Source organism: Lasioglossum baleicum, chromosome 9 (assembly GCF_051020765.1).
Source record: "Lasioglossum baleicum chromosome 9, iyLasBale1, whole genome shotgun sequence".
Classification (NCBI taxonomy): Eukaryota; Metazoa; Arthropoda; class Insecta; order Hymenoptera; family Halictidae; genus Lasioglossum; species Lasioglossum baleicum.
Genome location: NC_134937.1, coordinates 17608612 through 17633618, shown reverse-complemented (window position 1 = coordinate 17633618; position 25007 = coordinate 17608612). Strand labels below are relative to the sequence as shown.

General features: G+C 42.2%; 2 protein-coding genes across 12 annotated transcripts in view; one reads left to right on the top strand and one right to left on the bottom strand.

Moving 5' to 3' along the window:
* LOC143212000 (uncharacterized) overlaps nucleotides 1-7727 on the bottom strand; it is a 210876-nt gene extending 203149 nt beyond the window's left edge. For 3 of the 10 annotated variants that reach the window (XM_076430239.1, XM_076430240.1, XM_076430241.1), the window contains exon 1: nucleotides 7099-7357. In XM_076430239.1, the coding sequence (XP_076286354.1) occupies nucleotides 7099-7216 (118 nt within the window). In that variant the 5' untranslated portion in view covers nucleotides 7217-7357. Of the gene's footprint in view, nucleotides 1-7098 lie in introns of all 10 variants that reach the window. The other 7 variants (XM_076430236.1, XM_076430234.1, XM_076430235.1 and 4 more) reach the window with 5 other exon arrangements.
* Urm1 (Ubiquitin-related modifier 1) overlaps nucleotides 1-25007 on the top strand; it is a 386421-nt gene that overhangs the window by 253584 nt on the left and 107830 nt on the right. The gene's annotated exons all lie outside the window — the stretch shown is intronic.

Sequence of the window (25007 nt, the reverse complement as noted above, 5' to 3'; positions counted from 1 at the left end):
GAGGGTTGTATGTTACGTAAGTTCCATCACGGAACAATTTTGAACTCAATTAAGGACTTGGTATCTGCAATATCACACCTTCATTCGCAGACCTTTTTCATTTTTCTTGGTGCTTTGCAAAACGATCGATAAGCAATCTACCATTCTTTTGCCAGGGTGACGGTCTACTCTAATTTCAATATGTTTCTCGCTTAAAGTGCAAAACGAGTTCTTAAAAAACAACGAGAAACGGGCATCCAATTCGTTGTAAAATTGATTCATTATCACTCCTTTCTTTACAACAATTTTCTTCGAGGGAGTCAAACAAGTTTCACTCGCTACAAGATTTACCGTATTACAATGTAGCAACTATATTTTATATATTTTATTCTCTGTCGACGCTGTGTGTAGATATTTTTTATCTGTCCACTGCTTTAAATTGCACTCGTGTTTAGATTAACTGTTGTTCGAACAATGTCATAGTTGCAGCGTTAGTCTCAAAAATTTTAGGGATTTTAATTCCTCGGAAAACGAACAGTTTTCGCAGCAGATCTTTCAAATTTGGCAGAGCACGGGGGTCGATGTAGTAAGACGTGGTCGTCGGTGACCCAGGCGAAATTACGCGTCGAAGTTGAACCCTTTGAAGGATGTTCGATGAGACGCGGTTCTGAGCGCCCGGCCGAGGTACTTCGCTCAATAAACACGAGCCCTTTGTCCTGCCATCGGAGTGATATAAGGAAGACACCGGTGCCCAAAGTCGAAATACGGCTCGCGCGGAGCAGCGCCGCGCCGTTATCGGCTTCGCGAACTTAACGAACTTCGCGCGACACTCGCGAAATACAATTGAACCGTGTCGGAGGCGCTAGGCATTGTTCGGGGGACGATCGCGATTTTCAACGGCGAATTAAGGGACGTCGCGAGGGAATGGTAACAAGTTCGAATGATTCGAGATTGCTTCGAATATTTCAGAGCTGGGCTGACAAATACGCTTACGCTGCTGCCGTTCGGTTCTTTGGAGTTGTTAATCGTCTTTCCTCCACTTGTACAGTCACGCCGAAAAGTATTTGAACCGGAGTCGCCAGACTACGACTTGTCTCCCCTCTCTACCTTCCCCTTTCACGTGATTAATCCGCTACTGGTAAAGAGAGGGTAACTTTTTCCCCTCGATTCAAATTAAGAATATTTTTCTCGTACAAAGCTCGTGCAGATACTAAAATTGTTAGGCTTCCGAAAGATTTATTTATTTATCTTTGCAAATACATTTTCGCGGACATTCTTCTCGAGTAATTCGCGACAGAAATTAAAATATTTACCGAGTCACCGAAACGAGTTTTCTCCAGCTAGATTTGCGAACAGTGTGCTGTCACCTGTCTCTGTTGTTCCCCCGACACTTTTTCCCCGTTTGTCGGCCTTTTCAGCGAACGTGCACCGCCAGTCGATAAAATCGACTCGTTTTTTTCGATCGGCGCAGGGCGACCGTTGCGAATTTTGTTGCTTTGACGTTTTGTCCGAAGCGGCGGTTTTGTTTTCACCGAACGTGTGCCCCGATCCTGAATGGCCGCTGTGTCAATTTTCGGGAGTTCTCTCTTTTTTTTTAGCAGCAGCAGCAGCAGCCGTCACGTTGGTCCCGCGAATCCCGCCCCGTAAGTGATTATTTAGGTAGAAAGTGTTTCAAGAATTGTTCCAGCGGATCGGCTTTCATAGCCTGTTTCATGCATTCGCGCGCGCGCGACCGTTTCTCTCTCTTTCTCTCTCTCTCTTTTTTATTTTATTTCCCCTCGTTCCACGTTTGTTACCGTTTCGCGCCCATTTTTAGCCAGTCAATCGGAGAAGATATCCGTGTCCCTCTATGATCTTTTTGTAACCTTTCGATGCGCGTGTTTTATTACCGCGCGGCGCACGGACCAGAGCCAACGTTTGTACACTGCCTACGAATGTTTGCTCATGACTTTATGACAGAACGTTTGCACTTTGCCCGACGCGAATCGCTCTTTTATTCGTGTTCCGCTGATTCTAGCGGCCTGCACCGAGTTGATAAACCTCGTAACAACAGTAGAACCTCGCTGGTTGTACAAAACGATTTCCGAGAAACCGGAAATGTTTTAACTGTGATCATTTCGTTAAAAAAAATAGCACAATAGTATATTTCGACTCATTTTAAAGCTCGACGCCTCTATTTTCTAAGATATTTGTGCATGATATGGCTGGTGAAAAACTGAGCACACGATTTTGACAAAAATTATGCAAATAATCGCCTGTGAAAATTGATATGAAGATTAAAAAACTTGACCCGCGATTTTTTTTCTCTATTTTATGGAACAAAAATGAACAGATTGGCGACACTATACCTTCATTCGAACCTCGATAAATCGACTAGAAAAAATCGTAGATTAGGTTTCAAGCATTCGCGGTAAAGGAGAAGCTTTGATCTTTAAATCCACGGTGGTTTCAGTCGTGAGAAAATTTAAACAACGAATTAGGGTTCAGTCGAAGATGGAAAATATCAAACGATTTGTCAGGCAAAGAGATAGCTGGCAAATCGGATCAGTGACAATCAATGAAGCAGCAAGAAACGAGGCGTCGAACCGACCAGTGTGCCTTCGATGTTTCGTCGAAGCCGAAGCCGGAGCCGAAGCCGAAGTCAAGGCCGAAGCAGGTCCCGGCACGGGTTCGACGGCCATTACGTAACACGAAATTAAGACGCCTCGACGACCGGCGAAATTACGTCTGGGAATTGCGCGACCTTTGAAGGAATTTTCAGCCGTGCGCTCGGAATCGAGTCGAAGATGTCGGTAGGTCGTACGAACGACTGGACGGTCGATTAATCTGGACGTTGATGGTGTATTACGAGGGCCAGCAAATCTCTTCCCTCACTCTCCTTCTCTCTCTCTCTTTCTCTCTCTCTCTTTCTCTCTCCCGATGCGAAAAAGAAATTTATGGGAAGGCGCTCGCGCGAAAATCCGCTGCTGGTAATTTGTCTGCTAGATTTTGGTCGCTGTGTATTTCCCGCTGATTTATTTACGTCGAACGAAATTGCTCGAGAGCTCAATTTCGGCACAAGGGTACCGAAGAACCTGAATGCTCGGCCAATCAACAAAAGTCAAGCGGTCAAATAAAACAACGAACCGCGAAAGACATGGTCGTCCATAGAATTTTTGAATCGGTCCTGGAAATAAGGGAAACGCTTTTTAAAGCCGATGGCTCATTCGCGAGATTTGCGACAAACAGAAGCTCGGAGCTGTCCGAAGCGTGTTTCAAAGTCAGTCCCGTCGAGAGACCTGTCTAAATACTTTTCTCGCGATAAAGGAACCGCCGTCTTCGTTCCTCGTTCTCGGTTTTTCTCCGGGGTCGGGGAACCGGAAGCAGTTTAGAATGCTTGTGAATATTTTTCACCGGCTCCGGCGAAGAATAAACGGTTTCCTCCGAGCTCCTTTGTTTCCCAGAATGAACGGGGGGGAAACAGTTTAAGAGAGTTTTGCCATATTTTTAGTGGCCGAGGGAGGTCCCTCCGTTTCTTTCGTTGTCCTAGTTTTCTTGTAGTCTTCGGGGTTTAATGTACAAGCAGAAAGTGTCTTGTTTCTTCCACTGGCTACCAGAGATAGTAATCGTTGATTTTTATGAAACCGCTCCGAAAGTTGTTCTCGTAGCGATATTCTTTTAAATTAATTTCTTTAAAAGTTACATCAACCTCGAGGGTTATTAGCAACTACAGGTTTACACGTGAGTGTGGTCGTTTCTCAGTTTTAAATTTATTGTGCATTTCTCTGATTAAACCAACGAATTTTACTCGCCGCTACAGCTGCGTATAAACTTATTCGTGGAACGTACAGATTTTTATAGATTCATTCTTCTGCGCGCATCAATGGATCAAATCCGGAATACTCGGAAATTTATAGAGGCCATTTATATGCGGCATGACCGGCGCGCGTGATTTTTCGTTCAAGTATCTCGTCTTGCGGCATTTTTACGGTCCTGCCATAATGCGGGCGTCATCTTTAATAATTTCGAGAGGTTTTCTCGGGTTTATTTCCCACGATATGAATGCTGTGATGCTTCCACGAAAGGATACCGCATAGTTGCAGACACTCGAAGTGTTTTATGTTCTCCGAAAAATGTGTGCCAGACTGTCGAGATTAAAATATTATTTACGAAAGTTCTTTGTTACCGCGGAAAATATTTTAAACGAGTTTGTAAAATAAGATTCGTTTAATTCGAAGAGCACGAGTCATGGTATGCGACCATTTTCTGTGATAGTTGCAAACACTCGGTGTTTTATATTCTCCGAAAAAAATGTCAGAAGGTTGATATTAAACTCTGTTTTCAGATTATTTATGAGTATTTTTTATTGCCAAATATTTTTAATGATTTTGAAAGGCAACGTTCGTTTAATTCGAAGAATGTGGTATGGGACCATTTCCTTTAATCTCCGACTACCGAGTACCTAAGGAGGGCATGACCTATATTCTTTCAGTGTGTCGATTTCCCTTCAAAGTGTCACCACATTTACAGATCACTCGGTGGGTCCAAAGTTTAATTAGATCTCTACATTTATGCATTGCACTGATAGAAAAAGTTTAATCGGTTTATTGTCACGAGATAATGGTTTAAATGCGAGTAATCCAATATTTGAGAATATTTTTAGAAGCTCGCTGCATTATTTGTTACCGGAAAATCTGTGGAATAATAAATGGACTGCCGACTGATGCACGTAAAATATTCAATACTGTTTTATTCAATTCGGTTTTTAAAAGACGAATCAAGCCATCAATGTTTATCAGGAGCTATTTAAAGACAGTTTAAATTTATCTGGCTATTTCTCTCGTTATTTCAAATTCCCGACGCACGTCAAAGCTTTCCGACATTCTAAAAATGACTTTTACAAAGTAAAGTGGATTACGTATTGCTACGCTCGATGCAGGAAGCTCATCGCCGTTTCAAAAAGCGCAGAATCTAGAGTGCCTCCATCATCGTCGCACAGAGAACTGATCGCTCTCCTCGCCGTATCATCATACCCATCTCTTCAAAGTGCATTTATCAGGTCAAAGATCGACGCCAGCTAAATTCACGGCTCTCCGCGCGCGCGAATCAAGCAATCAGAAAACCTTTGTCCAATTCCATCTCTCGACGAATAATGACAAACGAAAATGTCCGCGCAATTTAGCGATCGCCGACCGTTCTTTGTCTCTCGTCGCGCCTCGATTATCCGAACGACGTCCGTGCAAACATTCATATCCAATTACTCGATCAATGCGAGCTGTATTTTCGCATTATTTTTCATTATTCGCCTCGGAAATTATTTTTAAATGATGTCGAGTCGTGAATAACATTTAATTTGATTACCAATAAAAATCTTCTACTACAACCTTGATTATCCGAACATTTATAACCAATTATTCCAGGAAATTTTATACAAGAATACATTCTCATTTATATTACTTCGCACAGGAAAAAGGTTTCGACCCCCTTTTGAGCCCTTTACCTCGTAAATTGATTTTAAATGTCGCGGAATCGCAAATAAATGTTTAACCAGATTGCCAATAAACAAGTCTTTGGTGGATCCTCGACTATCCGAACAGTATTGGTGCAAATATTTATGTTTAATCATTTCACCGACGCGATATGAATATATTCGTGATTATTATTATTATTCGAAATTATTTTGAATTTTTTACTTCGCAAATTATTTACAGATGATACACGCTTGATCAGATTTCCAATGGAAGTGTTTGCGAATATTCTGCGATGAATGTACTTGTCCTGTATCGAAATAATGCCGTTCAATCATTCCGACATCACCTGACCACCGAGTCGCCTAACTGATACGTGTAATCGGGCTTCTGATCTATTATTTAAATTGCTATCAATATTTAATCTTTGTATTATAGATTTCTACAACCAGCGAACGTTTCGTTGCGCTTCTGCCAGCCTAGTAACAAGAGGGGTTGGCACAGATTTTGTTCGATTAAAAGATGGCGTACAAAAGTAATTGTAAATTTGTATTTCTTTCGGCAAATATTTTTCAGAAACTCTTTTTTAATTTTATTTTAACACAATTTTATCTATCTCCGATCAATTTTTATATCAAAACTTGTTACAGCAGATATTTCTGTAATGAACGTTATTTCCGAAAATATATGAATATTTCAATGGCACATTAATTATTGATAACGTCGATGGTGTTTAATTATTATCGGAATAAATCATTAAAATTGCATGTGACCCAATTTTGACCTGCTTCTGTCCGCTGCGATATTTTTCAACCTACCGTAGGTAAAATATTGTCTTTTCCCATTTAGATGTCAACTAAATCTCTTTTATTAATCAACACATCATTGTATAGTTCGTCTCTTTTGTTTCCACATTTATTTGACGTACTTAACTTTACCGATAGACTGCGGAATTTTTGCACGAACTGATATTCTCACAGAAATCAAGTAAGTCCCAATAAATTATAGATAAATGCTTGAAGACATACAAATTTATCAAAGTGTGCAGTAAGCAGACTCCAGATTCGATGCATTCGTAAGAAAAATGTGTAGAAAAAAAATATTACTCTCGACTTATAAAAATGATTAAGCAACAACTTGTTAAAAATTTCAGTTTGCGCGCACACATCCGCAGTCCTACTGATAAAAACCAAATTAATCACACGCGTGAAACACAACGAGCAGCCAGCAACAACTAAACTAAAAGCTGAAATACACGAGCCGAATCTCTCCGCAATTTCCACCAGGAAAAAAGAAACCCGGTGCGCACGGAATAAAACGAAGGTGAAACTGAAACTCTATTTCTATGTATTAGCAGTCTACGTGTGCCCGCTGTTCGCCAAATGCCCAAACTCGAACGGCTGACAAAGCCAAAGATAAAAAAAAGAAACTCGGCACTCCGAAGCGAATCGAGCGATGTCTACAGAGAACCGAGAAAGCCTAAAAAGCCCGGCGCGGCGCGCCGGTTAGTCGGCAGGGTCGGAAGTCACGGTGTGGCTGGTGCAATTTTAAAGAATCTTTGATTCGGAGCTGGTAGAGAGTAGAGTGCCGTGAATGTTGAAGCGTGCCAGTCACCGGGACCGACGGTAATGAAAGCGACGTTTGATCATCGACCACGAAGTAATCGACTTACCGTGGCGTGGCTCCGAATCTCTCTCTCGGTGTTCCTCTTCTTGCCACCGGTATATTCCCTCGGCGTGCCTCTCTCTTCTTTTTCCCGATGCGAAGAAACACTCGCGAACTGCCCGCATGGCAACCACTTTACGTGTGACGGACGGATTTTCACCCCTCTCCCTATCCAGAAGACCGGCGAAACGCTTAACCTCGTGCGAGGTTGTTCTCCGATCAGTTCTTCAAACTCTACATCACCTTCGCGAGGGTCTGCGCGAGAACCCGAGAATTCACCACGGAACATGCATATACAGAACCCTACGAATATCTCTGCACTCCAGTTTGCGGAACGTCACTGCGAGTCCGAGCCTCTCACGCGGTGCGCACGTTTTATTTGAGAGGTCCAGCGCGGAGTTTCTGATGGTCGCACGTTTTATTCGAGAGATCGAGTCTGCGTGTGATCGCGGTGTGCCGAGGAGGACGCGTGGTTTGTTCGAGAGGTGCAAAAGAAGCGAGTCACAGTGCTCCTTGTGGGAGCCAGCACGAATTCCCGCGACCACTTCACCCCCGCGAACCGCGGGGGTCGAAGTCCCGCGGCAGACTGCAGGGTGTCATCCTCGCTGGCCGCCTCGAACCTCCGCGATTTCCGGCGGCCGCGAGGCTCTCCGTCACCGCCCCTACCGCGCATGCCCGTCAAATCCATCCCCGCGCCGTTCCAGGGGGGTGCCGTATCACGGGGGTGCAAGCCCCCACCTCCTCCCATCGCGGCCGTATGCGGCCCTGTGTCTATGTCGAAGGTGGGGGTTGGGATCCTGTGGCTGCGCCCCTTTCGCGTGCGCCTCCTATGTGTGTGTGCGCGCGCCGCACACCGTTGTGTGCAATGTGCACGCGAGACACTGTGTCTCCGTCTCCCTCTACGTACGTGTGCTGCTGCTGCTGCTGCTGCTCGAGGGTGCTCTCGATGACGGGGGTTGCATCGCTGCGCTCGAGTGTCTGCGTTTGATTCTTTGTCTCGTTACCGGGGAGCTCTGCTTTTTTTCACCCCCTTCTTCTTCTTGGTTTTCTTCGGCGTGGTTTTTCTCTAACGGTTCGCTTTCTCGATCGCTGTGTTTCTAGTTTTTGGAAATGCGTTAGAGATGCGTTTTCGTTGGGGATGATTAGGGGTGGGTTTCGGAGTCTTGAGATTTTGAGGAAGTATTGTGGATGAGACTAGAGGCGGTTCACCAGAGTTTGACATGTTTCTCTCTTGGTCGCTCTCTTTATGTCTAGTTTTTGGAAATACGTCTTCGTTGAGGCTGGCTGTAGGGGTGGGTTTCGATGTTTCGGAATAGAATATGTGCAGTCCGTCAGTTGAGACCTGGAGTGATGCGTCGACTCGGTGTACAGGAGAATTGCGCATAGAGGGTTCCTGTATCCGATATCTCCGGGTTTGGACTGGAACGGGTTAAGAGTCCCTACGAAGGTGAGTTTTTTAGTGGGTATTAGAGCTATAACTTTTATCCGGGTATATGAGATCCCGGGTAGAGCAAAACTACCCGGATATCTCGTAAGACAGCCGTGTCCCCAGATAACCGAGTATCTCGTGAGGTCTCACAATTGGTTGCAAGAAACGCACGAACTGCTTTGTAAACATCAAGAAAATCTACTATAAATTATTTCATGTAATAATAATAAAAACTGTCTCATATACTCGGGTATCTCATGAGTATACAAGGGATATTATGCATTTGTGGCATAAATGATTTGGTGCGATTTAAACCAGTGAAGAAATGAAAAGAATCTAAGAACGTTGATATATTAATTTAAATCTATTCAAACCGTTCAAGGAAACAAGTAATCGTAATATGTCTTCTGCTTCTTGCAATTGATGCAAACGATTTTTATTTTGCATAAAGATCCGCAGTCTATTCATGAGATACCCGGGGCAAACAAAAAAGGGATGGGTTTCGGTGCATTGAACCTCGGCAACTAAACTTTCACAAAAATGATATGAATTTATTGTAAATATACAGTGAGTAATAAAATGATTATGAACACCACGAGTTATTTATTTAAATTTTGGTGACAAATGGAATTGAAATTGCACCTGTCATAATACCACTTTTATTACAGGACATATTTCTATGTTTTCAATAATATTTTATTTTCGAGTAATTTGAGTGAACCAATGAAAGGCAATTAAAAATGAAGTACTGTGTCAAACGTGCATTCATGGACAATTAATATCTATGTGGATAAATTTACTTTTGTCGTCGAGGAAAATATTTTCCGCATTGAAAACACGAGATAGATACTTGATTTTTTAGAAGGTTTTATTGTTTCATGTTTAGGCTCCGATGATTGAAGGATTTGGTCGATTTGACTAGATGGGAGGTTTCGCAGAATGCCGCAGGTTTCCCAGGACGAGGGAAGGGGGTGTTGAATGGACGGTGTTGTGGGTGGTGTTTGATGTTGGTTATAGTGGTTGTTGTGGTTTAGCGTTGTAATTAGATGCTGGACGGTCTTTCCTTAGCGCGCGGTCTTCCTTGCACTGGAAATTGATGTTTGGCTACTCGAGATGCGCTGTGATAATATCGCGAGCAGTTTGATTGACACGGCACTGTGTAAACGCCAGAACGAGAAACAGATGTAGAACAACAGTCGTTCGAAAGTTGTATTGTGTTGCAGGAAAGCGGCCTTAACGGCTGCAATCAATTTTCTGCGAGCGTGTTCTCAATTTGCACCATCGAGAAGCTCGATCCGTGTAATGTTTCAAATTTTCTTGTGCTTCGATAGTTAGCACTAGATAATTATAGGTGTCCGACTTTTAAATTATGTTATAAATATGAGAGAGCAAAGTTCATTAACACCTTCTTTATAACTTAACAGTCTTTTGATCGACTTGAAGATTAACAATTGAGAACTTAATCAATGTTTTAAATATCTGAGGCAATTGCTAGATTAAAAAATCATATCTAATTATTAGACTGCGGATCTTTATGCAAAATAAAAATGTTTCGCATTGATTGTGGCAAGCGGGAATAACATAAAAAATGCATTTCATCCCTTAATGACTTTGTTACGTTAAGAACAACATTACAATATTTTCTTGAATTTTTTTAATCTATTACTGTTTTATGTCTCGCCAAACTAATTTCTTCACAAATGCATAAAGATCCGCAGTCTACTAATTATATAGTTTAAACATTTCTTTTCGGATTAGTAAGCTTCAAATCGGCATAACAAAATTATTCATACTAGGCTTATGGGAGTACTGAGATTGTAAAGCTGCATCCATGAAGAATTATTCAACAAATTTCTTTCTTTAAGTATTATTTAAAAATGATTAATTTGTACAGACAAATTCTTGTTGTAATTCATCGGACTCATTTCAGTCTTCGTGGAACAAGAAACTTTCGACCTACCTGGCACTTGAAGCGTGTTCCCGACTGACCCTAATTTTCTCAAAGGCACGAACAAATTACCGGGCACGAAGGTGTTAAATACGAGCATGCGTCTTCTGCGTTAAGAACAAACGACTAGAATTAGCATGAGTGGGATTGACGGGAGTGTCTGTAGTCAGAGTTGTCAGCGTCTACAAATGAGTTATTAATGCGGCGCGTGCTTGAGTGAGTGCCGCGGCGGAGCGTGCGGCTCAAAGATTGAAGAGTCACGTACCGTATGCGCGCGATGGCTGTATGATAAGTTGAGAGCATAACATCGTCGAAGAAACAAGATAGTTTGACGAAGGGTTGATCCTGAAGAAATTACCGCAATGTAACCGTGCAATATTTCAGATCGACAACGATCAACACGTTCGAACGAGTAATAATTTTGCAGGAAAGAAGACAGGGGACAAAATAACGTTTTGGAAAAAGTATCCAAGACTCTATCGAGGTGAACAAAATTATATAACTTACTTAGATTTACAAAATACATGTTTTAAATTTTCATGACGGGCACAGATGAAAAATTTAAAAATCGTGGTCTTTACTGTTCCCTTCGTAATTGCTACCAATAACGCGATTACAAAAAAATGATTCACACATTAAAAATTTATTCGCTTTTAGAAGCTGTACGAATACTTTGTACACCGACTTGTATATTACTATTTCCTCCGTATGCTACGTGATAGCACACGATCCCGCGTGGCGCGATAGTATGTTCCCACCTTCACCCGTGGGTGTTTCTCGGGCATTGCGAGGGCGGAGGGACACGGCGATGGGAAAAACGCGGCCGAACCGATGTACGCGATCGCAAAACCGACCGGGTATCGCTGATAGAAAATTCAAGGGTCTCCGTTCGTCGGGACAAAAACGGGAAGCGACGGGAAACAGCGGCCGGGCGATCAATCGACGCGTGTAACCGCTTCGAAGCGATGCAACTTCGAGACTGACGAAAAAACAATTCGATCGGGGCCCGGCGCGGCGCGGCGGTGAAGTCGTACGGGAATTATTTGATTAATTCTCGAGTAGAGTCCTTTCATGGAAAAAGAAACACGAAAAGCTCTAGAACTCGCGCGCAGAAAAAACCGTTTTCCAAACGGGTGTCGATTCGTTTTGATCGTGAAATTGATATAAATCTGGAACTGGTAATGAATAATGCAACGGGAGGGGGATCGCAGGATTTGTGGATCGCAGTGAAAGAATCAAAGTCAAGTCTAGACCAGCCTCGTCCCTCGAACGCGTCATATCGACTATCCGGCGCAGTAAGTGTACCAAATCGATCCGTGACTCGTGAAACAATTTGGCTGACGTACCGCGTTACATAACATCTGCGTGGTAATTCGATATTGATTCGAGGCAGCCCTCTAGCACGAATATTATTATCCGCAGGTAACAACAGACTCCACGATCGACCGTCAGTCTTGAACCGGAAGTAATCTTCATTTTAACAAGGCGGCCCGCAACGTTGCCAGCAAGCCGACAGAATTGACGACGCCGGCCAGCTAAAAGTTTATTCCCGCCGACTATATCGATGATTATTATTTTAATACAGATTCATGTTGAGCGACGTCGACGGAAAAGCACTGGCTCGATGTTGCGCGGAGGCTTAATGTCTTCGTTAGAGACGATGGGGACTGGTCTTGGGATATATTGCTGCGATTGCACGTCATTTCATTTTTCATCATGACAGTTTCAGACATTTTTCACTGATTCTGATGAACGTCCCGGACATTTTATTTGAATTTCAAAGAAGGAAGGTTTCGATCGGACGTCATTTTATTTGTCGCTCATTCCGCGTGTCAGCTTGATATGTTTTTCACTGGTTCTGAATGAATGTCCTGAACATTTCATTCCACTTTATTTTATGTGCATTTTAAAGGAATTTACAATGTTGATTATATACTTTTTGATTTTGTTCTTAGTATATATTATTGCAATCGGGCGTCATTTTATTTGTCGTTCGTTCCCCGTGTCAGTTTCATAAGTTTTTTTACTGATTCTGCATATTTCGTTTGAGGTTGTTTTTGTTGTCCCATTTAAAAGGAGGAATTTACAGGATTGATAATTTATTTTTCGTATCGATTGTTTGACATTGCGTCGATTTAACGCAAGGGAGAAATTAAATTGGAAATGCACACGAGCGACGAGCGAGGCGAACTCTATCTCATAATTTCGTAAAATAAAGAGTATATCAATTTCTCGGGAATCGGAAAGTTAGTATTGAAACACTCTGTTTCGGAAAAATCGGCGAGATATAAACCGTGAGAAAAGCGTAATGGTTTTCGCGCGTACCTAATATTAAAGCCGCAACACAGGCAAAGAAACGGCGGCGGGTCTGTTCCGGCGTGACGGCGTGGCATGACGGTTCGATTTCGTATTCCGACTCGAACGAGACGGAAATAATTCATCCGGTTCCGGTGTGTTTTCGCGCGCGACCCGCGGATTTATCGGGTCGCGACCCTGCTCCGCGGCCCGTGAAACGTTTCGGCCGCGAACACGGCTCGGGCCGAACCCTTAGCCTTCAATTAATTACGGGCCGGGAATCGAAAATGCAGAAAGTCCGAGAGAGAGCGGCTTCGGGGTTCGCCTCATCCGTCAAACGTCCCGGAAAGTTTCGCTATCGGAACGGTGGTTAATGCAGTTTAAGCGGCGCGTCCAAACTACCCCGAAAGTTTTACTATCGTCGCTACTATTACACCGGATGGAAACGAGGATCCGTCGACCGGGGAACGCCGGTTCTATTATTCGGAGCAACTACTTCCATCGATTAACTTCGATTCGACAATTCGCTGCTCATTTTTCTCGCACGCCGATCCTCCCCATTTTCCTTTCGCTAATTCCTTCAAAACCCTTCAAATCTTTTAACCGGAGTTTCATTCGTCATTGCAATTTTTTTAAACGGAGTGCTATGTATTTTCTTTATATCATACTAGCTGTAGCCGGCCACGCGTTTCTGTGGCTCATAGGTATGTAAAAACACGCGCGTATTCGAATGCAACGTTGTGTCAAAATTTCAAAGCAATCGGTGAAGAACTTTTGGAGATTTAAGAGATTTTGAACAAACGAACATTTATATTTTTATTTATATAGAAGATTGAAGCGTGTGCCAAAACGAATTCATTCGTATACGACATAATGTCCTTCAAATTGACATACTAATATATTATCAGAAGAAGAATTAAATGCATATACAGTTCCTGTATCTTGGTATTGTAGACAATGTCTATTTGATTATTTTATTCACAATCGGTTCCTCCATCTATCGTTCACGGTAGAACGGTGCGGTTGCAGGATGCAGTTCCTGCTTGTCATCAAATTACAGACAGAAGAATGCCTGGCGACTTTCTCGTAATTTCACGGGTTATTCGATCCTCGTTATCGTTTTCACGCGGATAGAAATCCGAGCCAGTTCAGCCGCGAATTACATTCGATCGAGCTATTCTCCGGCGTGCCGGTAATAAATACCACGGGTCGGCGCGGCATTGTCTCCGCGGCGCGTTAATTAAAATGCAGCTAATTGTAACGGGGGCGGCGGCAACAATGCCGAGATTCCACTACGGTTATTTAATCCGCCGATAAATATGCGGGTTCGATTTTCGCGCGGCCTCTCTCTGGGCTCTCTCACGCGGCCGGCAAACGTGACCCGCGAAAAATAGCGAATTCGCAACCGTGGGCGATAACGTCCGAGAGCTGAATACGAACGAGAAGAAAGCTCGTCGATCCGATGGCCCGGAAATGACGACCATTATTCGCGTCCTAGCTGTAAAATTAACCGTCGTTACAAGGAGGCACTCATCGTGGCCAGCCGGCCCATTGTCTTCGGACGAATTTCCTAATTGGACGTAATCGGTCAGCCTAATTTTCACGATGAAATTCGCGAAATAGCGAACGTTCCGCTCTTCAAAATGCTTATAATTATTTAATGTATAACTATTAATAACAAATTTTGATAAAATATTAAATATAAATATAGTATATATGTTTCTTCTATCGATCGTATTTGCTGATAATAAATTTTTAAATGTTTACAGACGCGAGTCAAATAAATCTTGAAAAAGATCCAAACTGGGATCGAAACGTTGATTTTGTTTGACAATTAGCAAAGTTGCTTTATAATTCGTAATAAACGATCGAACTGTTGCGCCGAAAACATTTAAAAATTTATAAATATAGTATAATTGTATAATTACATAATTGCTTTTAGAAAGTACATTTTCAAGGTACATATATGAAATATGCGAGTGTACGTATCAGCAATTTTGTAATTCTGAAACTATCAATTACATTACATTAATTACAAGAATAGTTAAATTACCATTAACATTCAAGCGAATTGATTATTGCAGTTCATTATATGTACCACAAAGTGCAGAATTACAGGAATAAGCGACCTTGTAATTTTAAGAATCCGTGGCTTACATAAGTAGAACAGAACAATGTATGATCAGCCATATCGGCAGAATAGCGCTGTCACGAGCAGCCCAGTGGCAACACGGTTGCACCGATTTCGGACAATTAGCAGAATAATAGCAGACTGCAAAGCAGTTGAATAGCAGTGTTCTTAGAAAGAACAGTAGGTTACAGTTAGCCTGCAGAATGGTATCGTTCTTACGTAGATCATGGGAATAAAATAGAAACTGCAGACAAACGAATCGAATGCAGTATGTGCAATAGGATCGTTTCTGATCGAATAAATAAAACGATACGGTCGAATAAACTGAAACGACTTGACTAGACAAGTGGAACGGAAGCTTCTTGTTCAGCCTGGGAAGACTAACAAGAGGCTGAGAAAATCATTGAGTTGTTTCACTGACTGCAGCGTTCCCACAAAATTCTTAATTAAATATGGCAAACGGGCTGTTAGTAATATTCGTAGATTATCGTGTCTATTCTACTGATTATTTATCATACCTCTCATTCCAACGAAATTGCAATGATCTCTTTTTTGATTTCGGTAGAATTTTTCCTTTTTCCTGCGATTGGATTTAGAGAATGAAATGAGATTTTTAAATTCTGTCTTCGCATATTTCTTTTATCAGAAGGGGTGCTCCAAAATAGGTGGATATTGACTTCAGTGTTTTGATAAATATATTTCTCTCTTAATGTTATATACTCCAAGAAAATGGCTACAATAGTAAATAGAAAATAAAGCACTAAAAAATTCAAACGCGAAGTGGTACAAAAATAGCCTTTGGAAAATAAAGCACAAGAAAAGTGAAATAGTAATAGATTCATTAAAAACGTGCTTCCAAACGCTTTCATCTTCTGTATATCCACACAATAAATCAGAAAAATTGATCACACTATTTTTCCGAAATAAAACTTTAGTTGCCCACTCTATTCATATGGCACTATGTCGCTGTCGACGAGTGCGCCACTCGGTTCGCTAAATAATTGTGTGAATCCGTGCAGCTGACCGTTGCGCGATCAAATTGCGGGAGCAACAAGTAAAAATTCGCAAAGTCTGCAGAGGAGCAAGACGCGAAAAGGAGCTATCAAGAAACGAAACGAAAGGTTCAACAATGGATGTTAGCGTCCATGCCCGCGACTTGGAACGGGCGACGACAAACCGAGCGGAACGCGGACCAAGTTTACGTATAAATCCTGCTTCGGGGACAAGAAGGAGGACCATTTCGCCATCTCGCAAACAGTTCGACGCTGGGACACCGGTAGATCCCCGGGAGATCCAGTTCCTTGTATCCTGTTTAACGCTTCCTCGTTCCCGCGACGGTTCTACACAGCTTTTGTTCCGGTTAACGATTAGGTTCGGCGCCGGATTAAAGACGCCGTCGTAAGTAACGAGCTCTAATGGGGACAAGTTACCCCTTTGATACCCCTTTAATCATATTTGGGAATCTTATTCGACGAGCTGCCAGAGGGGTTGTGGGATCATTATGAAAATCGGATCCGCTAATGGCTTCTCAATACGTTACACACTGCTGGATAGAATTATGAAACGACGTGGAAATTAGGGGCTAATGTTGCTTTTATGTTAAACAGCGTTCAAATCATTTTGCATTATTTTAGAAAAGTCACGAGACTCTGTTCATTCAGATTTTTATCATTTTTCATGAAGATACAACTAAGAAATAAATGTCCAATATGTCGGGCAAACAATCGGAATTTAAATTGAAGTCATCATTAATTGTACACCTAATAGATTGAATCAATTTCACGTAAAGCATCTTCAAATTCTTCGAATGTTTTTACTGTTTTAAATCTACTAATTTTCGTCATAAGTGCATAAAAAAATGTTGTTTCACGTTTCACATAAGAGAACCATTGCAACGCAGAGTTTTCATTTTTGTAAATCGTTGCAGCGTCGAGAGCGGCATCAAAGAAGCTTGTTTCTTTTGTCGAATCCACGTCGATCGAATGAACACGGAATTTTCGCGAAAAGAATTTTAATCGTTACCCGGTCGTACTGCTTTTTACTCGAGAGACGGGGACGGTGTCCTCTCCCGGGGTAGCTAAAGTTTAGCCGCGCCCGGCTGGCCGGCGGGTTTTATCTGAAAACAGGAAGCGGACTATCCTGTGGAGACGTGGCAAGCGACTTCACAGAAGATATATATCAATTGCGGCAGATCTGTCCGACGATATCCCCTCGCTCGCGCGTCTTCTTTATACGAGGAACCGTATGAAACAGCGGCGAGCTCCGAGCCAGCTTTCGAGGGCCCGGATCCAGGGAAAATAAGATGGTTCTGGACGGAGCGACGCTGCGAAAGTATTAGATCAATCCATTTGTTCCTCCTCTGTCCGGGCTGAATATTCCAGCCTTTATAAGACACTATTTCTACGCCGCGCCGTGGTACAATATCTCTGCGAAATATTTCTTATAAATAAAATTGATAACACGAAACAAAATCGAACCTTTTTTCAAACAGCTCTTACAGGCGATGAAAAATGGATCACGTACGATAATAATGTACGAAAAAGATCGTGGTCGAAGCGAGGCGAAGCTCCGCAAACCGTGGCAAAGCCAAGATTGACACCAAGAAAGGTGGTGTTGTGCGTTTGGTGGGATCATAAAGGAATCATAAATGACTATGAGCTGCTGCCATCCGGTCAAACGATTGATTCTAACCTCTACAGTCAACAACTGGAAAGATTAACGTCAAGCAATCGAGAGAAAGCGACCAGAATTGATAAACAGGAGAGGCGTCGTCTTCCATCACGATAATGCCAGACCCCACACATCTTTGGCGACCCGTCAAAAATTAAGAGAGCTTGGCTGGGAAGTTTCGATGCAGCCACCGTATAGTCCTGATATTGCACCAACAGACTACCATTTGTTTCGGTCTCTAAAGAACCCTGTCAATGGTGTGAAGTTGACTTCAAAAGACGCCTGCGAAAATCACGTGTCACAGTTTTTCGCCCAGAAATCGCAGAAGTTCTACAGTGACGGGATTATGGTTTTACCTGAAAAATGGCAAAAGGTGGTCGATCAAAATGGCACATACTTGATTCCATAAAATTCATTTAAAATATGCAGAAAGCTTGATTCATTTCTGCATTAAATTACGAAGGAACTTTTTCCCCAACTATATTTCGACAAAAATTAACATCTAAATCCAGTAGAGTCTAGTACCTTTGATCACGTCGAATGTCATTTACTTCGTACGCCAAGGTGTTAACGGCGGAACTCGAGGTTGCCATAGACGGAAACGAGACGAGACAGAGTTCGCCGAGTGATCTCAGTGCAATGGCGGAACAGAGTAGATTAAGGTAGTGACCATAAATTTAATGTGGTTGTTTGTTTGGGTAAATATTGGACTTCGCCGATGTCTTGACTATTCCAAAGTGGTTCGCGGGATTGGGTGCGCGCGAGAGGCACAGGGTGGACACATCGATGCACCGGTTACGTATGTGTATACACGTGGAACACAGCGACAGAACGGATTCGATAGACAGCGTGTGAACCGTGGATACCGTGGACGTGAAACAGGACCGACTTCCCTCTATATATATAGGACATCAAACGCTAGGAATTTGATACAGAGAGTGTCATGCTCCTCGGAGAGTACACTGCGACAGATGCTAGAGAATCTATGTAGTCAACAATGGGACGTAGAGCGTGAATACATGGCAGAACTTAGACGGAAATTTGATACAGACTGTAATCGACTCAAGACACTTGGTACAGGTGGATCGCAGGACTCCCGAAGTCCCTGGAACCCCTAGATCTTCCGACTCTCGAGATCTCCTTTGAAACTAAGTCCCCAGACTCGGGCCCCGAGGCTTCTATCACTTTCGCCAACTTTCAAGCTGCTCCCGTAACAATAGGCTGCTCTATTTGTTGCTAGACTGTGGATAGAGCTACGTAGAACGTGATTCCTTCTCCCAAGCGTTCTAATCGGTTGTATATAATGAAACAATCCTCTTATTCGTAAATCATACTTCTCAATTCTACTCATAAATGGAAATTCTTTTAGTAGCTGCTGTGCGTCAAAAGAAGGTTGTCCCAAAAGTGTTATATTTCGCAGTAGTGTGTTCCACATTTTTGCGACATCCTTATAATCGATATTCGCCGACTGCTTAAAGATGGGATCTCCTTCGCGCGTCTCGACGCAGCATTTTGTTATCCCAGCGCCTTTTATACTCCATTCGTCGTACTTCATCAGAACTGCGCCTCAATCGTGGATTCCCCAATGTTGCAATTTACCGATACATGCGTATTCGCGGTAAAGCAAAAATCATTTTCTCCTTTTCAATGCATTTTAATACAAGAAGCGTGGTTTTTAAAACGTTTGTTTTTATATATATATATTTTTTTCTTATAAATTTATAAAATCCATAGTTCAGTTACGACGTTGAAGAAGGTATATAAAATTACATTGTTTATTAGCCAACTTCGAAAATTTGAAAATCGAACGAGAAATTTTTCGCCGGATTGTACATCGGTATCGCTCTGTATCGGTCGAGGCTTTTCTTTTTTTTCTTCTCGCGATCGTCGTTCCGTCCATCGAGGATTAGAAAAGTCTCGTGCCAGAATTCTGGAATAAAAACGACGACACGAGGAGCTGGAGAGAGACACGGGGGTGGTTTCGAATACCCTCCACGGTGCTGTAACTGTGCGAATCCTCCGGAGTATCCTTAGGCTTCCGTTATCTGCACCGCCCCCACCCCCCGCCTCAAAGCGGCAGTCCCACCTTGTCCATTTCAGTTCCACGTACCCTCTATTCCGTGCCGGATTCAATCGAGCCTGGAATCTCGTCGCGCATGAAATCGTACTATACAGCGAGCCGGGCCCTTCTGGGACACTACGTTTAATTTTATGTACAACCTCCACCGGCGATCTCCCTCTTTCAGAAGGAACCTTCGAACTACCAACTGGACCTGTCCCTCCACCTTTTCCTCGATTTTTCATCGATCGAGTTCTGCCCTTAAGCGTGGAATTCCTTTTTCCCCTTTTAATTGGTAGTATGATTTTTCCAAATATTTTCAGATATAGGATTATTAGAAAATACAGAGAATTTGGATATGCTATTGGTTTACTTCTGTCGCGTTAGGAACGTCTTTTCAGTTCCATTTACATTATTGTATATTACAATATATTATCAGGTGATTGCGTAAGTTCGTGCCCGATTTGAAAATAAAATTCAATGGTTAAGTTTTACAGATTGTTTAAAGATTTGGTTAACGATTGGTTAAATTAAAATTAAAAAATGGTCAAATTTTCTACAATTAGAAAAGAATGGTGACTATATGCATAATTGATTAATAAAGTTGTATTCTTTAAAATTTAGCCATTCAATTTCATTTTCAAATCGGGCACGAACTTATGCAATCATCTAATACAAATAAAGCGATTTAGAATGACGATTGCGGTCCAATGAACATCGCAAAGAGGTTAGCGAGAAGTAAACACTCGTCCCGAGCGAATCGAACTTCTGATGAAAAAATATGTAGGAGGTAATTATGATTTTCAGAAGCCGAACAATGAGCGTGGCTGTGCATCAGCGTGCGGCATGCTCGTGTATCGCTATTAAAAAAGCTTAAGGGAAACGTTCTGCGCATGAGAAACTTTGGAGTGCTCGAAATAAACAAATGTAGGTTTCTAAAACACGCATTTCTGGAACATTGTTTTCTCTCGAATGAAAAATACCCCCGACAATGGCGTGCGCGGTTTTACAACGCACTTTTTGGTTCGGAAACGTTTTCTAGATTATCAGCAACGAACACATCTGATGACGCTATTATTCGTGATTGCACGGAAATTTTGATTCGAAATATTGTTCACTCGTGAACGTTCCACTACTTATCCGCAATCGCGAAATTATAACAGAAACAATACTCTGATATTAACAATGGAGGGCTCTATGTGATAAATAATTGTATTATTTTTAGTAATTCCTTTTGGAATTATTTTAGCTTCTTTTGCACATACTATTTCCATCGAAACGTGTATTTATTCGCAGTAGCTAAATGGTTAGTTAACAATATATAAGGTTTGATTTATTCTCGCGTGTTTATATTATGTTATCAGAACAATTGCCGTGTTGATATTTATCATTCTTTATGCACGATTCTTTAGACAGTTTTTTCTTGGGCGTGTTACAGTTTCCAGCAGCACTGCACGCAGGATTCATACATTAATTTCCACAAGTACAATGTAAACTCGAATTTATTCCCTTCATTAAGAGTTTCATTAGGTTTCAAATAAACCATGGTCCTATTAATCTTCATTAAAATTTTCATTGTGTCGTGTTCCCCTGTTCACGTTGGCAGTACATTCATAAAATTCTCGGTGCTCTTATAATTGTTCATTTTCGACGATTGTTCCTGTGTGTTATATTAAATTCTTGTCGTGATCAACAATACTGTTCAGAACGGGTTACTCATTTGGGAGCTAGAAATTTTCTATGATCTCGGTAAAATGTCTTTCAACTTGTCCGATCGATCTAAATATTTATAGTTGACAGAGTGTCAATAGACAGAATTCGACTTCAATGTTCACAACACGCATGCGCACCCACACAAATGTGTATAATTTAACAATAAAACTATAATACAAAGTTATGAAATACTCGTATAAATAAAAAATACGCTATTGTTAAATAAATGGACAGTAAAAATAACAGTACAAAAATTGTAAAAAGTGTACCGTTGTTGAATGCGTTCTGTACATTTTGCGATTTTTTATAGAGAAGAATTTCATCGGAACGTATCTATCAAGTGACAAACAATAAATTCTTGTAATTTCAAATAATTTTCTCCATTAAAATTTTCTAGATATATCATTGTGCCGCTTGGTAACTGGGTTATATTTGTTACAACGCAGCGATAACATATCGATCCTGCTCCGACGATAGAAGTACATTTTCGAGATGTGTGCCGGGGAGATTAACCAGGAAGAACTCCCGAGGAAAGAACGAACACGGAGAGAAAGTGATTCGAAGTGAAAACAAGAAGACATATCCCGCGATAACAGCGCGCGTTCCATTTTCCGCGCACGTTTTTATTATTTACAGTTCATTTTACGTATTATCATTGATCAATGAGAGAACCAACTCTGAATACCAATGCAGCGCAGGCGGTTGCCAGTAGCAAATCAAATACAATTCTTAATCAATCAAATTTTAATAAATTCCCGCATTTAATAACGACAATTATCAATTCGCAATATTGACTTGAAACTGAACTCATTTATCTAAACGTTCCTAAAATTACCCAAGTTTATGTTGTAGACACAACGAGATATTTATACGGAATCAGAAAAGTGATCGATATTAATACTAATAAATATATCATTTTAACTTTCCTTTAAAATATAGACATTCTTCGCTCCCTAAAATTAGTTATTCAAGTTTATATTGCAACGACGACAAATATATGTACGTTCGATATATGTAAATATACTGAAATATTAGCTTCAGTTGAACTTAATTATCCAAGTTTATATTGCAACGAGATATTTCAACAGGATCAGAAAATTATCTCTCGATATGAACACTGACATACGCGTATCCGTTCAATTAAAATTTTCCGAAGTAAAACATATGAAAATCTGTTGAAAATCCTTGCATAATCTCTGACCAATGAAACCAAAAAATTCGTCGTACGAAAGCACTGATAAATCAAACAATTACATCATTGTATCTCACATTAGAAAATGTCCTGCCTGAAGAGGTGAGTTTTGCCGAGTAATTTTTGATGGGATATTAAAGAGCAGGTGCATCGAATGCCAGGTAAATCAGCGGTTAATGAAGCCATTCATTTTCTAGCGTGAATTTAATGTCACCCGGTGCGACTGAAGTAATAATTGGGCCACGTCTGTCGCAGCCAGTCGGCAGCGATCCATCGTGATCCCAGTTGGATCGACGGTCTCGCGTGATCCGGGGATCATTTAAACTGGGACGGATTGTTTCGTCGAATTATCCGTCGCCTCGGTGGTATTCACTTTCTCGTCGAGTTAAGGACCGTCCTCGTCTGTTCGTTCGGCAACAGCTTAACGCGTCCACGGGCTGGTAAACAGCGCAGAGATATTCGTCGTTATGGTGCATAGCGCGCGACCGCTGCGCTGGTAAACCACTGTCTCGTAACTTCATTTGCTGCTAATACCGCCGAGGCCTTCGTACTAATGCTATCTGTCCACTGGAGAGTTCTTCCCGTTGGAGGATTCGAGATGGACCTCTTCCACAGCTTGCTGCTGATCTCCGAGTTCCACTCGAGATAAGAGAATCGTTGATGGAAGCCTGAGAGCAATTCTTCGACCGTTTATGCTACGGGAATTAGGTTCTCGAACGTTGATGTGGGTCGCAGAACTTTAGGACAGGATAATCTGTTAATTTTGCGCGTTTACCGCAAAAGACGTGCGTCGATATTAAAGTAAGGTGGGATGGGGTAAGTCCGTCTACGTTGCAAGTCCGTTAATTGGTTATTTTTGTTATAATACTAGAGGGGAGTTGTTGCTCGCTCGCGCAAGTAGGGTTAGTGGTACGCATTTTATTTGGTTTGTAATCGAAATTAACTAACTGGCGAATGTTTATAATGTGGATAATGCAAACAGACGTCGATAATGTAAATTTCTATTGAAATATTGATTAAAAGCTACGTCGTTCGTTTTTTTGTTGTATTGAAATATGATTCTAAAAGCACTCGAACTCTCGCGTGTAGACGCAGCATAACACACGATCAAACTGTGATAGGAACCCATATTCGTGCGTATCTTAAGTAACCCACCCCGGAGGGTAAGATTATCCGCATGCATACGTTCGTAGTTTATCGATATGGTCGACAAGGTGTTAGGCAACGATGGCTTGATGTATAGTATCTCTCGCACACTATCTGCTATCGTCGTTCACAATTGAGTTAGGACCGAAACCCCTCTTCGTCATACATCGACAATATTAATATCATCTTCTACAGTAACTAGCCACTGTTATTAAGGGGCTAGTATAGGCTCGGATTGTAACTAGAAAATAACTAGAATCTTCTAGAAAGAGGAAGGTTCACCGCATGGTGCTCTGGTCATGAGGTTAACGAGATTATGTTTATATGTAATAATATGAGTGTCCAAAGTAGGGAAAAAATCGAGAAAAAATCCCGCAGATTTCAATGTATTTTTCTGTCTCTAAAAGCCTTTTTTGATTGATGGGATGACCAGAGCACCATGCGGTGAACCTTCCTCTTTCGAATGAGCCCTCGCCCAGCCCAAAATTTGCTCGTGCAAGGACATTAAGCCGAACCGCGCAAACCCATGTTTCGACCCAAAATCTAGTAAGATTCTAGTTATTTTCTAGTTACAATCCGAGCCTATACTACCCCCTTAATAACGCTGATCGCTTCTCGATAAACGAAACTTTCGTGTGGCAGTCGAGAAAACGAGTCGTCCTCGGATGACGCTTTGGAAATCTCGTCCGAAAGGTCCAAGCGCACGGTATTTATCTTCATTGCGGCAGGACGGTCGTCTTCGAGCGACGTGACGGGAAAGTTTTCGCACGCCCACCTCGTCAGGGGCGGCATTAAAAAGGGAAGAAGAGACGCGGGAAATCCTCTCTCGCGAGGAACGGGAACCGCGAACACGGTCGCCGGGACAATTTTCCACGCTATTAGGACCGCCTAACAGCCACGCGACTGGCAGTTTACAAGCGCGGCTCGCACATTTTCCCGGGGTATACATTACAAGCCCTCCGGGCGCGGCGCACGGAGCGGCGCGCGACGCAGCGGCCGGTGTCGCGATATGCAAAGGACCGGCAAGGATTATTCTCACGTTTTCCAAAACACTGGCGAACTGCAAGACTCGACACCGGCGATATGCAGATTTCGGCCGACCACCCACCGACCCGCGCCCTCGCAACCTGCGCGAGAACTCTCTCGCTTCCGTCGACGAACAACCCTATCTCCGGCTTGGTTCGCAGCAGCGTACGCCATTAGGCTTGTACCTAGCCATCGCGTCAAAGTGGCGCACGATGCGGTTGGCACCTCTGCCAAACGATAACTGTTAAACACCCGACCACCCTCTCGCCCTCTTCATCTATCTGGCCGCGCTCGTCTCCGTTCTATC